Source organism: Neolamprologus multifasciatus, chromosome 4 (genome assembly GCF_963576455.1).
Source record: "Neolamprologus multifasciatus chromosome 4, fNeoMul1.2, whole genome shotgun sequence".
NCBI lineage: Eukaryota > Metazoa > Chordata > Actinopteri > Cichliformes > Cichlidae > Neolamprologus > Neolamprologus multifasciatus.
This window is the reverse complement of record NC_140442.1, coordinates 11,825,100-11,839,828: the sequence shown is the minus strand read 5'-3', so window position 1 is coordinate 11,839,828 and position 14,729 is coordinate 11,825,100. Positions and strand designations below refer to the sequence as shown.

The following is a 14,729-nucleotide window of genomic DNA, read 5'->3' as shown; positions in this document are numbered from 1 at the left end:
AAGGTTATTATTGAAAGCGTTTATCTCATGGGACTTGTGACACTGGCCAAAACAAATGTGCCATTTCACCTAGCTTCAGGTTATCAGAGATGCCTGAGAGCTCATGAACTCTTTGTTTACTTGCTGACTGATCTAACAAACATGTCGGTCATAGAAGCACACCGTATATAATCTTTGAGCAAAGTAAAGCATCTTAAACAAACCACCATTCTCAAAAAGATTAGGGAGAATTTGGATTTCAGTGTGGATCAAGAAGTGTACCAATTACTTTTTACCTTTACTGGGCCATAAAATCTAAAATGTGCTTATATACTCAGACAGTGTCAAGAATAGACAATGGGAAAGGTTTCAATAATTTTCTGAGAAGTTGGCTTTAGCTTTTCATTAGCTGCCAGGGCTAATTTTCTGCCTTACTAATGAAAAGACAGATGGAGTGACAGATTTAAACACAGTTGGTGGTAATTTTCCTCATTGTCAAAGTTTCACAGTTAACATGTATATTAAGTCCTAAATAACTGTATTTATGTTTCTTAAACTTGCTGATTGGGGAAACATTTTAGCCCTTTGAAATGTAACAAATAGTTCCACTATTTTTTGAAAAGGTCATTTTAAAAAAAGTGAAAAAAATCTTTTGAAATGGTTGAACTTGATTATCACTTGAATTTTTAACATTTCACACTGTTTTGTATATGGATGGTGCATACAATTTTATATATTTTTGATACATATGTACACTTGACATGAAGGTGACTTGGCAGCTGTGAACACATTCCAAGCAGGGGCCAGTGAACCTTAAACTCTGCTGTAAACAAATGAAGAGAAAAAAATGCTTTCACTACAACTCTCTAATTTTGACACTATGATAGAGATAGAGATCAATTTTTAGAAAGATTACTAGGATGTGAATATACAGATTTGAATGACCAGTAGGGGAATGCTGGATCCATTATGGTAAAAATTAATTGCAATGAAAAGAGCAAGCATGGAAACTGAAACCTTAACAGGAAAATCTAAAAGTGACATGCAATGTATCATCATAGGTTAGTGGTCCGCTAAAAAGCTTCGGTAAGTCTTTGTGCATGATTCGACAAAGGGAGCACATGAATGACAAGATCTGTGCAAGAGAGGTGGTTGCAATATTAATCACTTATACTCCAATTTAAGTAGGTGGCTTCTGACATAGGAGAATTTTTGGCGTAAATGTCCCAGCAAGAGCTGATTGTTATCCATAGTTATTACATAACAAAATTAAATGTACTACAGAGTGCTTTTGACAAATAACAAGGGTTTAACTTAAAACTAAAATTGCCAGCAGTCAGGAAATACCATAAAGGCCTAAAATTCAGAGGTCACAAAACACCAGAAAATCATCAGATAATCCAAAAGAAATTCAACCAGGTTTTACAAAAAAGACTATGGAGCTGATCATTTACATTGGGCAACCCCAGTAGGTCGAGCTTGATCCAAGGAGGGGTCAGAACTTGTATCCTCAATTTCTACATGTCATTACATTATAGGCATATTGTGGAGCCACATATTTTACTTCACTGTGATATTCAATATGTAAAAAATAAAAAAGAAAGAAAAAGTGACACATCTCTTCGGGAATATGCAAACTACATGTCCTGTGTCTTGTGTTCTACACACAGCCTTTGCACATCCCGTGCACCACACGGCTCCTAATAACCTTACAAAGTTAAACACTTTTCCCGAAAACCATCATATCTCTATTCAAAAGTCAATGTCTGTAACTACACTGAAAATAAAAGTGGACTGCTTTGTCAACTATGTTTAAATGCTTCGAGGGCATTGGCCGCGATCTCGTTTGTGTATGTTAATGCCAAACTACATTTCCCATGCTGCTTAGTTCCCTGGAGGGGTGTGGTCTTTTGGGCGCGCTGGGTGAACAACTATTTGAAAGAAAAATGGCGGAAAAGGATTTGGAAGTTGGTCAAGACGGGTACGTATCTTGCTTTATAAAAGCAAACGCAAGCAGTTTATTATAAACAGGAGTTGATGAATTAAGTATTTTTTCTTAAAGGCTTATGGCTGACAGAGGTTTGTTGAACGAAAATCACTGTAGTTTGCCGTTGCTTAGCAAAGTAAAGTTTTCAGCGATACGTAATAGTAATGTTTTTTATCCAAATGTATATTATTAATATTTTTGCATATGTGTCGTTGTCTTTTAAATTCGCAAAATATTCTTACAGTTGCAGAAGTGTCGCCTTAGCTGACAGCCAGAGTGAGGTAAGGCATTTTAACTTACATTTAAGCTAACAACGTCACTCGTGCTAAATATAATGTTTTTAAATCTATGTTTACCAAGGCCAACCCAGGGAAACAGTCTTCGAAAAGATGCTCTCCCACAAGTCCCGGTACATCTCCCCCACCCAAGTCTCCCCGTACCGACATGATATCACCCACAACAGAGACGCCAGATGTAGCAAAAGGGCAACCAGACATAGACGTCCAAGAGGTTCAGCCAGAAAATAGTGATGAGCATACAGGTTCCTCTGTGAGCCCCACTGCACACAGGAAATCCTGGAGGAGGTCTACTATAAGCCGAAGATCTCTCCCTGCCCTTCCCAATCCATATCAGGGTGAGATGTGAGGCTTTATGCCCATTGTAAAGTATGGTCATGGAGTGGGGTTTTTTTTTCTTCTTCTTCATCTTCATTTTTTCCCCTGCAATATAAACATTTATCTATGTGTTTACGACAGCTTTGTGTGGAAACATAAGTACATCCTTATCACACCATGAGAGGATCGTGAAATTAATGGAGGCTTCAATGAAGGTATGATCTTAAGAACATTAGCTATAACAAACTGAAAATTTAAATAACTAGGGGCAATGTCATACTGTTCATCTCACTGCAAAAGCTTGTGTGTGTGGTTTTAAACGTACCGCACATTTAGAAAATTGACTGAATAAATGGAGAAATAAACCCATTTGTGTAAAATCATTCAGCTACAATCACAGTTAACTGGGAAGATCTTGGTTGCATTACTTTAGTGGAGCACATGTAGTGAATTGCCAAGATTCCTCAAGGTGATCCACCTAATCATCTGTTTTATCCCTAGTTGGCAATAGGAAGAACTCAAAATCAGCTTCAGTCAGTGCCAAATGCCTCATTGGAGACTTTTCAAAAACAAGGTTGGTGTTCATTTACATTGGATTTGATGCTCTTTATTGTATGATACAGAAATATTCTGTTTATTTTCCTGGCCTTTCTTTGCATAGTTGAGCACATCCAGAAAGAGTGGGGTTGCCTGGCAGATAGCATACATAATGAAACACATCAACAACCTAGTGCAGCCAGGTATTGTAGTTGTAATTTATGTATCCAGTAATTCACATGGATTATAGTTTTTTTCTTTCTTCCAGACTTACTGATTATTTTCTAGTGTTTGTTTGTTTTTACCTACGTTTGCTTTTAGATCTAGTAACCCCGCAGTGCAAAAAGCCATGGAAAAATACCAAAGAGCCATTAACAGGCATGTTGTTCTTATTAACTTTATGCCCTTATATCCATTTAAAGAAATTACCAGTCAGCCACATGGTATTCATTAAAGCAACATAAATTTTTTCAACTAACTCTTGTGTTTTAGGCTTCAGGCTGAAAGTGAATCTTGGGAGACACTGCTGAACAAACACAGAAACAAAGCAAAGGAACTGGAAATGTGAATATATTTGTTCTTATTGAAGAATTACTATATCACTGACTCCATTAATGTGCCATTATTGTCTTCTCAAAACTTTCTTGGTAATCTGCTCCTTTATTAATTTCAGGAAGGTGGAGAATGGCCAGGAGACGGGTGTATCGCTAGAGTCTACATCAGTGGCCCAGTCCTCACAGCACCTTTTCATACAGAGTAAACCTGACTACCAGGCTGTCCTGTGTAAACAACAACCCCTACTTCACACCATGTCCATTATTGTATGTTGGATTTTTTTTTTTTTTTAATTTTAAATCATCATCACTAGAAAACTTGAAAGCAATGTGAGCTACACATCTTTGATTAACCAGAGTACATGTGCTAGCTTTTGGGCACTTAACTTCTAAGTTACAAACTTTAACTCTTATTGCTGCTTATATTTTAGTGTGATTATTTGTGATTTATCCCTGGCATAATTTTAAGAGCATATACATGAACAGTCAAATAGGAAGAGGATCAAATCAAATAAAAACCCCTTAACTTCAGAACTATATTCATCTGTTTTGCAAATGCTATGCAATGAGGTTTTGTTTTTTTCTTTCTTCTTCTTCTTTGCCTGTAGATGGACACACAATGTAAGATGGTTAGAGAGCTTCTGTCTATCAAAACACACTCTCAGTTATTGGTGAAAGAAACTAGTGGCCGGCTGGGTAATAGTTTTGTCATTATTTTTTTTTAGCATGCAACTGTTTAGGCATATTCAACAAGGGTTTAATGAACTGACTGACCAATATGATTTCTTTTTCTACTAGCGGCAAAGGCTGGATTTCAGGATCTGTCATCTGACGTGCTCAGGAATCTTATGACAACACCTTTATCCTCTGCAACTTCATAAGGAAGGAAATCATTAGCAGTCTGGCTTCTGGTGGACTATGGCTTTGTTTGGCTTATATATTATGCTTGTATGTGTCTCTGTTAATTTGACCAGTATGTGATTTTCTTGATTTGATGTCTTGTTTCATGACAAAGTCAACTCTAATGTTTTCTAAGTCAAATAAGGCTGTTTCAGTCAGAAGTAGAAATGGTGATGGGCGTTGTTCAGGTAATGCTTGTGCTTGACCAGCAGATGGCAGTAGCTGGCTATATAAAGTTGTGATAAGCTTGGTAAATCGCCAGCGCGGTTTTTCCCGTCAAGGTTTAATTAAGTACGTTCTCACCTGTAAAAACCGGTGACTGCTAAGACTGGCAGATATTAAAAAGTTGTTTGTGAAAGATTGTCACAATCCTGCAAAATAAAGGTTACTGCTTGTTCATCAATTTAAAAAAAAAACTGCAAGAAATCCACACATCCAGGAGCTGATGGCCTGTCTGAGGTGATTTGTATCAAAGTCAAAAACTAATATTGTATTTATTGAGTGAAAAGTAATGGCGTGCATTTGATGTGACAGCTTTTGAAGTGGTTTGACTATTACTATATACTATAATTATTCTCACCAATGATAACCGAAAGAATTTGGTAAGTACACATGGTCAGTATTGTATAAATGATGTCAGTAAACTATGCAGAAATGAAATACATTAGCAGCTTGAATTGACTTGTACTACTGGAAAACCGCAAGCGATTGAATACAGGTGGATTTTCATTTGGGATTATTCAGGGTTCATATGCTCATCCTCAGTCACATTTGCTCTCCTTTCGGTGCCGCATCTATTTCACTTCATCAGTGTCCCCTGACCATTCAGGAGGAGGCCCCTCCCCCACAGTGACTCACCCCCATCTCTTGCGTTTGGCTTGGTCACTGATGCAGAACGAAGCTTTGACATTGTACCAGTCAGTCAAAGCTTTGTTCGCTGTCTCTCCGATGTCTTGGACTCATTTACTCATTAATGTTCATGCTTAATTTGCTTCTCTGATGACTACAGCAAGAAATCCCCCCGCCGCCCTTTTGCCAGCATTAAATAAGAGTAAATTACTTCCTCTGCTTTGCAGTTGTGATCTCAAACATGGAGTATGGTGAATTTTCCATCTAAATGTATTCAGGAGAGTGATGCTTGTCCCTGTGCTCTCTAGCATAGGAACAAGCAAAGAGAAGACAAGTGGGGTTGTGACCGTGAGAGCTGTGAGTAAGGGAGGACGGTGCACAGCAGGAGAGATCGATTCTTATTTAGATGAAAATGAGGCTTGATGCTTGTGGGGTGAGAGGAGGGCAGCTTTAGCATCCAAATGAATAGAAGTTTCACAGAAATGATCCTTAAACGAATCACCAACAATAAAACAACCAAAGTTTACAGAGCCAATGACAACCTTTTTACTGTCAAGGGAGGTCTCTTGACAGTGACGGAAAATGACTTTAGGGGCCAGTTACTTAAAATTGTATGATACACTGCTGCTTTAAAAACAAACATACAAAAGAAACTTCAATAACTGGCATGTTAGAAGCGTTTGATTTTGGTGCAATGTCTATTTAAATAATAGGTACTTTAGAGTGTCTTCTTCTACAGGTTTCCTTCTTGTTCTTAGACTATTATTAGAAGCGACAAAAAAAAAGTTAATTGACCCGTTTTATATTTGTTATGTAGTTTAAACCCAAATGTTTATATGGTTGGAGGTGTGGTTGTATCAAAAAGAAAAATACAACTTTGTAAGAACTGCACTGTGTACAGCCACTGTGTATAACACCTGAACCACGACTTGTACCGCCTGCACATGCAAAGACCAATTACTGTGTAGGTTTACTGTATATTCTATTCTTGTTGTCTCTAACTTTAGATTGATTAGCTACAGATTGTAGTAGATGGATGGTTGGAGAGTCAGCATAAACCACTGCCAGTTTGCTCTATACTCCCTCATGTACACCCATCATCTCTTCTCAGTATAGCAAGGCTGGGTGCAACTCTCCTCCACATCCATTCAGTCAGCCATTCGTCTTGGAAAGCTGTCTCTCTGATCTGAGTGATAAACTACAGCAGAATTGCCCAGTTTGCAAAAAACAAGGACACTTGTTTTCAATCTGCTGTCAACATTTTCATACTGAAAACTGATGGGTTGTTTCATTCATAGGGGGTTCGGGACAGGCGATATTTTAAGCCTGGGCTGTTCTGCTTTGGGATTTAATATTGCAAGTGAAATTGGCATATATATGCGTACATAAAGTTAATTGACTTTTAGGTACGCCTTAATACAGTGTGTGACACCACACACGAGGAACAAATCATTCCTTTAATATACTTCACTTACTCATGGGCAAGAATAGACTGTGCCTTTTTAGTAGCATGCACCAGCATACTTTGCACTTGGTCCAACAAATATAACATGGCACAGTCACTGAGGCGGTAACACCTTATTTATTTGTTTTATTTACAGTGTTTGTTTTATATATATATATATATATATATACATCAATACGCCATCCCTGACATTTAAATGTGCGTGATTTTACCCGATATCAGTGAGGGAGACAAAAAGCAACCAATTACAATAGAACAAGCAGTTCTGGTGACGTAAGGGGCTATCAATTTGTAAAGGTCGTGCACGAGATGAGCTTGGTCACCTGAAGGAATAATCCAGTTCTAGTATCTGGAAGCATGTGCTTTAAATGTAATGTGGCAGTGTAGTGAGGTTATCTATATCATTAGCTTTCGTTCCTGTTGTACTATATGGGCTGCTAATGGACCCACCCGCTAGCTCGCACTCTGTGGTGCTATGAGTTTAATGGTCAAGGCGACTCACACCACTCGCGCAGATAAGAACATCCCACGTACTCGCGCGACATCAACAACAATGGCAAACCGTAGTCTGTTTTGATAGGAGATTTCGGATTGGAGCTACATGATCTGAAACTCTATTAATCCCGTTTTGTTTTTTCTTGAATTGGTGGATTTTATTTTTAATACCCGCGTGTCCGTCCGTGCTTTTATTTTTTCGCTTTACATTTTTTCCGACAATGTGCGAGACGCTGTTGGCAAGCTCACACAGTCTGTGCATGTGTGTCCCTGCTGCTGCTTTTCTGCTGGGCTACAGCTACTAACCTAGCTGCTTTTCAGTCGGTGGTTAGCTAACTTTAGCCTGGCCGCGTTTATTGACTGGAGGGGGGAAAAGACAAACGAATGTAAAGCGTATTTGTATAGTCTGTTTTATGACAACAGCCCCCAATTATTTGCTGATCGTCACTGTCGGTACCGTAAGCGGTGTTGTATGATTTGTCGTAGAAAATACTTTGCTGGCTAGCTAATAGGCTAGCTATTTGTGTGTATTCTTCGACGGAGGAAAACGGCGAGTTTCCTTTGAAAGTATGGATGACCAGACCAGGATGATGACGGGTCTCACCGGACTAGGTGGACTAGCACAAGCCGATGTTGGTGACCCAGACTCGGTCAGAAAACAACAGTCCCTCGGTCAGCCTCAACAAGACATAGGGGATATCCTACAGCAAATAATGGCCATCACTGACGAAAGCCTGGACGAAGCACAGGCCAGGTAAGACAACCGAAGAGCCATTTTCCACACATGATAGCTAAGCTAAAGTGAGTTGTATGTCTTCGTTTTTAGGTTCATTTGTTTGTGTGAAACATTTACGTAAGGTAATGCGTAATTGCAACATTAATGCAACTTCACGTTACAGTGTATTTTGCAGCTAAAGCAGTAACGTTAAAGTACATTTAGAATATCTCTCGAATAGTCTCATTACAGTGTTGTAGTTTGTTAGAAGCTCTTTGTTACTTCAGATTGGCTTTTTTGTTTTGTTTTTTCAAACTGTAGTTTGTATACATGCCCATATGGTTAAAATAACGTTAGGGGGCTATCGTTAATCTTAACTAGGTAATCAATGAAGTATCAGATTTAAGAACTACCCCATTTCTGGGTCAGTCGTTGCCGTTTAAAACGCACACATAGACACTTTGGTGCAGCCTTACCTGTACTTTCGTTGTATGGAAAATTTTTTTTAAAATAACTTGAAATATACTTTGTAATAACTTTATATGTTTATATATAAAAACCCTCTGCCCACTGCATCTTAGGAAAATTTATGAATCGATGGCGCAGAATTATCAAAAGTAAAAATGCTTTTTAAGATGGTGGATTTTTTGCAAGTTGCCATAGTTAAGTGTAATTATGTCTTCTGGTTATGATGCCAAATCTTTTGTGCATTTTAAACATTACTATTCTAAATTAGATTAGAATAATTATCAGTATGTATCTGAAATGTTGTTTACATCAAATTAGTGTCAGTAAAATTGGGTATTGAAGTGCAAATGAGTGGATAAATTAAGGTAAAGGATTAGTCAATTTTACAGACTAGCCAAGTGCCGTCTGTGACAGCAATTACTCATTGAAATGATGCATCAAATGATGTTTGTGTTAGAGGTATCTTTTTAAGCATGATTCCTATAGAAATGGTGCGTTGCACTGAGTGACTGACCCACACTCATTTGCCATGTGGCTTGAGGAGCACAAGGTCAGTTTCAAAAGAAGCGTCAGTATTTCAACAATAGGCAATCGTCCACTGCAACACTGTGGCCACAGTGTGATGTGTCATTAGCTAGTGATTTTCCACCCAACATTTGACCACCTGGTTCTCTTAATTAATTCACTCCTCTTTCACTCCCTCCCTCCCTGGTGTTCATCCTTTTCATTGTGTGCTGGGTGCAATCAATTCTCCTATAATGTGTACGCGAGTGCAGCTGTCCACAAATCGAGTTTCTATTAATGAGATGGTGGTGAGGGGGAGGGATGATGCTGTACTGGCAGCCTATGATCATTGGGATATTACCTTTCTTCACTAAAAGTTTGAAGACTTAATTGGGCTTCACTTCATTAATTCAAACATTTTTACATTCGTTTTTCCTTTTTAAGGTTTCATTTTTTTCCCTTCCTACTTTGTTTCTTCAACTTAGAATTTTTGTTGAAATTTTAAAAAGGTTGAGTCATTCTCTGTAAGATAATGTCTATAATGAGTATTTGTATTTAAAAGGCCAAATATATTGTTGGAAATCATGTAACACAATTATTTTGAGGTGTTAACAGGGTTTTCTGAAAAATAAATTAAAGGTGTGGCTGCTTGCGGAAGTGCCAGAGGTGTCCCTGCCTGTGTGCTTGTATTGATCTAAACTCCTGCTAATAACAGTCTGGCGTTTCTGAGGATAAAACACCTTCAGAACATGCTCAACATTAACTGACAGTCTTGCTTGCAGTTAGTCTGTATTTGTTTGGCTGTTTTCTATTTTACATCTCACGTAACAGACTAAAACATAATCAGATTCAGGCTAACACAGACCATGTTGATACACATAGATTTGTTAATACAAAGCAGATGCCATGGCTGTTATCAACATAATTCTTAACTTTGAAAAAGTTTGCCACCCACACATCTATCATTCCTTCAGTTATGATCCACTAATTACTGAGGGGGCTCGCATGTGATCATGACGTCCCTGTCATGCAGGGTGGCAGTGTGTTGGGATGGGGAGTGGCCAGGGCAGTGCAAGAACTCGGTGTTGCAGAGTACACTTCCTGCGCACCATCCACCCTCATCCTCTCACCCTGTCGCCATATGTTCAGATACTGGCCAGAGGAATCGCCGGCGCATTGGGGTGGATCAGACGACCCCACAGAGGGAGGGAGAGCAGGGGGGGGCATGGCAGGGGGTGGCCTGCCACTCAACTTCCAGCACAGGTCAGTACAGGACCGCATGAGCACCCCCTTCTCCCCCTCGTGCTCATACCCACCATGCTGAAGGCAGCCCTCCCCCCAACTCAAATCCAGCAGTGACTGAATTGGTGGATAAAATTACACATTTAGTGCTAGACACATACCTTACACATATAACAGCTTGCACAGTGGGTGCACTATTTTCTAGTCCCCTCATTAATACTGCAGTGAAGATTCACAACTGGAATTGGTGTTGAGGTCAGGTGTAGCCAAATCATATTCATATGTGGTTGTTTTGAATGTGTCATCAGTGATGTTGTATGGAAAGAAATGCTTTATTTCTTTATTATAAGGAGGATCATAATTCATTCTCATTATTAACAGACTTCATGTTGACTTTGCTGTTTATCACCTAAATTAACTGTATATTGCTCATGTAATTGCATATCAGCATTGTTGCTATTTAAACCCATTTTTACTATAAATGGTAACTGTGGTGATTTGTGGAACTCCCCATTGAACACATCCAAATGGATGTATTAATTTATAGGTCAAATCTTTAAAAATACACAGGGTGCACAAATTTACAGCCATTATTCCAAGATAATTAAATATTGCAAGAGCACTGAGGGGGGCATTAAGAACACCTCCATGACCATCTCAACTTGATTAACAGGGCACAGTAGTCTATTGCATGCTTACTGTAATTAACATGTTTTTGTTAATTACAGATGCATGGGGAAAAGAATACAAACTTTTGAACTATAGCTCCATATTCGCTCAGCAACTAACAGACTCACTCTTTCTGTACACTAATTGTACACTGCCAGTAAAAGAGTTTAGATATGAAACAATGGTGTAAAGTCATTTAGGGTCGTAGTAGGATCAGGGCTTTTCTCCATCCTTGCAGTTTTTAATGAGCTGTATGGGTGTGTGTGTGGGTGCATGGATGTTTTTTGGCAGGAAATTCTGTTGCTGAGGTGTTGTGATTATTTGATTACATTGAAGTGTAGAAGTTTTGCCTTATCTCATTTAATTGCCGTTAGCCTGTCTGGCAATAAAGAGAATGCCTCTGATTAAATTAAAATTGCATTTTAATCCTAGTCATCTCTATCAACTCACTGTCTACTATCATGGAACAAGTATTTCTCTAAGAGGAAGAAATTAGATTAGTGCGTATTAACTCTGAAATCTGGTGCTCAGTAATGATGACCTTGAGGTTTGGCATCATTACCTGCCCCATAGTGCAAAGCATTCAAATGACAACATTACTCTTGCTAGTTCGGATTGATGCATCAGGAATGTTTTTTGCACCGACAAATGCATTTGGCTACTGAAAATACCTTTAAACAATATGACTCTGTCCTGCTGAGTTGCATGGCATTCTTGAAATGCTCTATTCATAATACATACAGCTCCTCTACCTGTTTTATAGAGGAGGACATGGAATGACTTGAGATGGAGGTCTGTTTATTGTAATCCTCCTCGCTCTCTCCCCCTCTTATTCCCTCTTCTCTTTTACAGGAAGCATGCCCTGAACTGTCACAGAATGAAGCCAGCCCTCTTCAGTGTTCTCTGTGAGATCAAAGAGAAGACGGGTAAGTTTCTACTTCACTCCTTACTGTGTTCTCCACTCTGCACAAATTGTAGCAGTGTTGAGATATAGTGCATCTTTTCCAGATTCCCGAGCACCAAGTTATCGTTATAATGGTGCCACACACAACTGTATTGATAGTATTTATTGTCAGGTATTAAACACACATTGTGTGTGTGTTATGTGTGCTTTAGTGTTGTATGTTCCAGCCTTGTATTTACAGTTTCTTCAACCTATTTTTGGCTACCGTCCAGACTTTGCTCTGACCAGCTGAAACTATTCTTAGTGGATTAGTGCCTTTGAAACTTGAGTCCTGCAGAACCTTTTGCAGAACATGCTAACAACTGTTATCTTACTTATTGGACTGTAACTTGGTTACCACGTTTCACCTGTGGCAACACAGTCACAGTTTTACATTTTGGTAAGTTCCCAGATGATAAACATTTGGGACAAAAAAAATGGTCTCAGTTGATTTGATGTCAACAATGTTTTTTATATTAAGACATGGAAAACACCTACAACTACTACTAGTACAAACCACTATATTGCGTTTAAATAATCAAACCTGTTCCAGATAGAAAGCTTATGCACAGCTGTTCAGAAGCTGGCAGATATGAAAAACTTCACAGGGGTTATTGCTTTACAGTCAAATTGTTATGCCGTTTCAGTACAAAGATTTTCTTCTCTACACCACTATATAAAAACTGCTACACCACACAGTGTAGGGTAATTGTATATTTGGAATAAATTGCTATGCATATAAATGCAGTACCCTTACCCAAACACAACATTAAAAAGCTACTACTGTGACACCATCTTAACAAATAATGCTGACTTTAAAATACACATAATCTGATGCAAATTATTACCTACGTATATGTGTATTCAAAGTAAACACGCTGCTTATTCTCATCTTGTTAGCTATTCCAGTCAGCTATCTGACAGATTTTAGTGTCGTTCAAAGGAGGAGGCCAGGGATGGATGGCAGATTGATGGTTATGTTAGTTTGAATGGTGTGGGTTTTCGAATCTTCTCCCCCTGACTCTCTCTGTCAGTTTCTCTCCCTTCGTGTGTTCTGCATGCTTTTCTCTCTGTCTCTGTCTTTGTGTATCTTTTAACTGTAAGCCTCTGTTGTTCAAATACAATTTGAAAATGCTGCACTGCTGCCTGTTGTGGCCCTCTGTCAATAATGTATTATTGCTCTCCAGTGATTGGAGAAAAGTAAAGGCTAGGCTTGAGTGAGTGGGGCAGGGTACACTGTTTCCCAGGCAACCAGTGGTCTTATTTACCCTAATGCCATTCACTTTGATTTTCACATTTAGTCTCCCTGCAAACTACAGAGAGGGTCTGTGAGTACTTGTACAGTAAACTGAGCAGAAAAACAGACCAAGGAATAAGGGTAGGTTAACAATAGATTAATGCTTGCAGTGAATATGGCAGCAAAGAGATATAGAGATCTGTGGCTTTGCCTGTACTCTGCTGGCCATCTGCCACAAAGTGCCCTCCTAACTGCACTGTGTACCTGCTTTGGCATTTCACTGCTACTCAGACCCCCTGTAGGCCCCATTGTCTGCCTCTGGAATGTGAATTGACTTCTCTTCATTGCAGCTTGTGAAAGACTCAGTCAGTAGTCCTTTAGTATCTCCACTGATTTTTCTACAGTGTTTTCTTGCTAACAAACATAGACTTGAGCTGGCACACCCGCATACACACTCTGTCTCCCTTGCACATATACTCGCACACCAAAGAGGGATAAAAGCGAACTCAGTCTTGGGTCTACTCCTACTGCCTCGGTCTTGTCCTCTCCCCCTCCCGCTCTCTGCCTCGCTCCCATTCTTGAAAGAGAAGACTTGCTCTGAACTCGGGGCTTTGATATGGTAATGTAATGGTGGTGGTGGAGGAGGGGAGGTGGGGCATGGGGGATGGGAGGTGAATTCCTTTGAGTGCTGCAGTTGGTTAGATTGTTTTCATTGTAAAGGAAATGTTCTGCGCAAATGCCAGGATCCCCCACCCTCCCACTGCCACCACCCCAAAACACCCCTCATTTTCAACAGTGCATGCGTTGTCCTGAGCTCTCACATTAAACATGACCTCCGTCTGTGTGAAATTTGATTCTTGTTAATACTTTTTTAAAGATACACTTAAAAAAAAAGAAATTAAAGCACTTGGAAAGAGACTAGAAATTATCAAAGTTGAGAACCAGTGGCTTTGCTTCAACTCAGTTCTGTTCCCCCTTGCTCTCATGGGTATTTGCTGTAAAAATAGCTCTTGGTGCAATGGGACAGCTTATGCCAAAATCTCTCACAAGCTACTGCAGTTCACTCTCAGAAGTTTTTTTTTTCTTTTTCTTTTTTTTTTTTAAATTCAGTTCGGGCATGTTTCAGGCATTTCTCCTCACTTTTATGCATTCCTTGTGCTTTACACATGACAACAGTGAATCTGTCACTCACTCTGTTTTGATAACCTTCTCAAGTCCCTGTTTTTCAAGCATGAACATTCACGTTGTTTATTTTTGGAAATGTTTTAAATGAAAACAAAAATAGAGTTTCAAGTGAAATTTGAGCTGTATAGTTTTTAGGCTTGGAGACAACACAGCGGTATAATGAGCCTCTCCCTCCTCCCACTCACTTGGACAAGTTCACACTCCAACACTTGCCACTCTTGTTGATAAGCTGTCTGATAAACAACTCTGTGGCATAGTGCCATGAGTTAGTTTGCCACCATTTATAAGCAGCTAACTACAGTCCTACCTGGCTAAGACTGAAATTGCTGGCCCCTAATTGTTGCCCCTAATTGATGTGAATCATATGCAAGTATCTATTATCAAAT

General features: G+C 39.2%; 2 protein-coding genes across 8 annotated transcripts in view; both read left to right on the top strand.

Annotated features, from left to right (window-relative positions):
• Positions 1-13: 13 nt before the first annotated feature.
• Positions 14-5,669, top strand: dsn1 (DSN1 component of MIS12 kinetochore complex). 4 transcript variants are annotated; one of them, XM_085157342.1, is made up of 11 exons: positions 14-1,960; positions 2,211-2,247; positions 2,327-2,600; positions 2,722-2,795; positions 3,082-3,154; positions 3,242-3,307; positions 3,423-3,495; positions 3,610-3,681; positions 3,791-3,938; positions 4,280-4,367; positions 4,470-5,669. In XM_085157342.1, exons 1-11 carry the CDS (start codon positions 1,857-1,859, stop codon positions 4,550-4,552), a joined length of 1,092 nt encoding a protein of 363 aa, XP_085013468.1. In that variant the 5' UTR covers positions 14-1,856; the 3' UTR covers positions 4,553-5,669. The 4 variants fall into 4 exon arrangements, with proteins under 4 accessions (XP_085013468.1, XP_085013467.1, XP_085013471.1 ...); XM_085157341.1 differs by having other exon boundaries at positions 3,423-3,502; positions 3,617-3,681; XM_085157345.1 differs by having other exon boundaries at positions 3,242-3,320; positions 3,439-3,495.
• A 1,500-nt stretch (positions 5,670-7,169) lies between these two features.
• Positions 7,170-14,729, top strand: part of pbx4 (pre-B-cell leukemia transcription factor 4) — a 27,721-nt gene continuing 20,161 nt past the window's right edge. The window contains exons 1-3 of one of the 4 annotated variants that reach the window (XM_085157332.1): positions 7,170-8,134; positions 10,217-10,330; positions 11,831-11,904. In XM_085157332.1, the coding sequence (XP_085013458.1) occupies positions 7,950-8,134; positions 10,217-10,330; positions 11,831-11,904 (373 nt within the window). In that variant the 5' untranslated portion in view covers positions 7,170-7,949. The remainder of the gene's footprint in view (positions 8,135-10,216; positions 10,331-11,830; positions 11,905-14,729) is intronic. The other 3 variants (XM_085157334.1, XM_085157333.1, XM_085157335.1) reach the window with 3 other exon arrangements.

What these genes read in the sequence shown, in the direction of transcription:
- dsn1 (XM_085157342.1), top strand. Translation starts at nt 1,857, where the DNA reads ATGCTGCTTAGTTCCCTGGAGGGGTGTGGTCTTTTGGGCGCGCTGGGT. An exon ending in TACCAAAGAGCCATTAACAG is followed by an intron (nt 3,496 to 3,609) that starts GCATGTTGTTCT and finishes CTTGTGTTTTAG; the next exon opens with GCTTCAGGCTGAAAGTGAAT. An exon ending in AAAGCAAAGGAACTGGAAAT is followed by an intron (nt 3,682 to 3,790) that starts GTGAATATATTT and finishes TATTAATTTCAG; the next exon opens with GAAGGTGGAGAATGGCCAGG.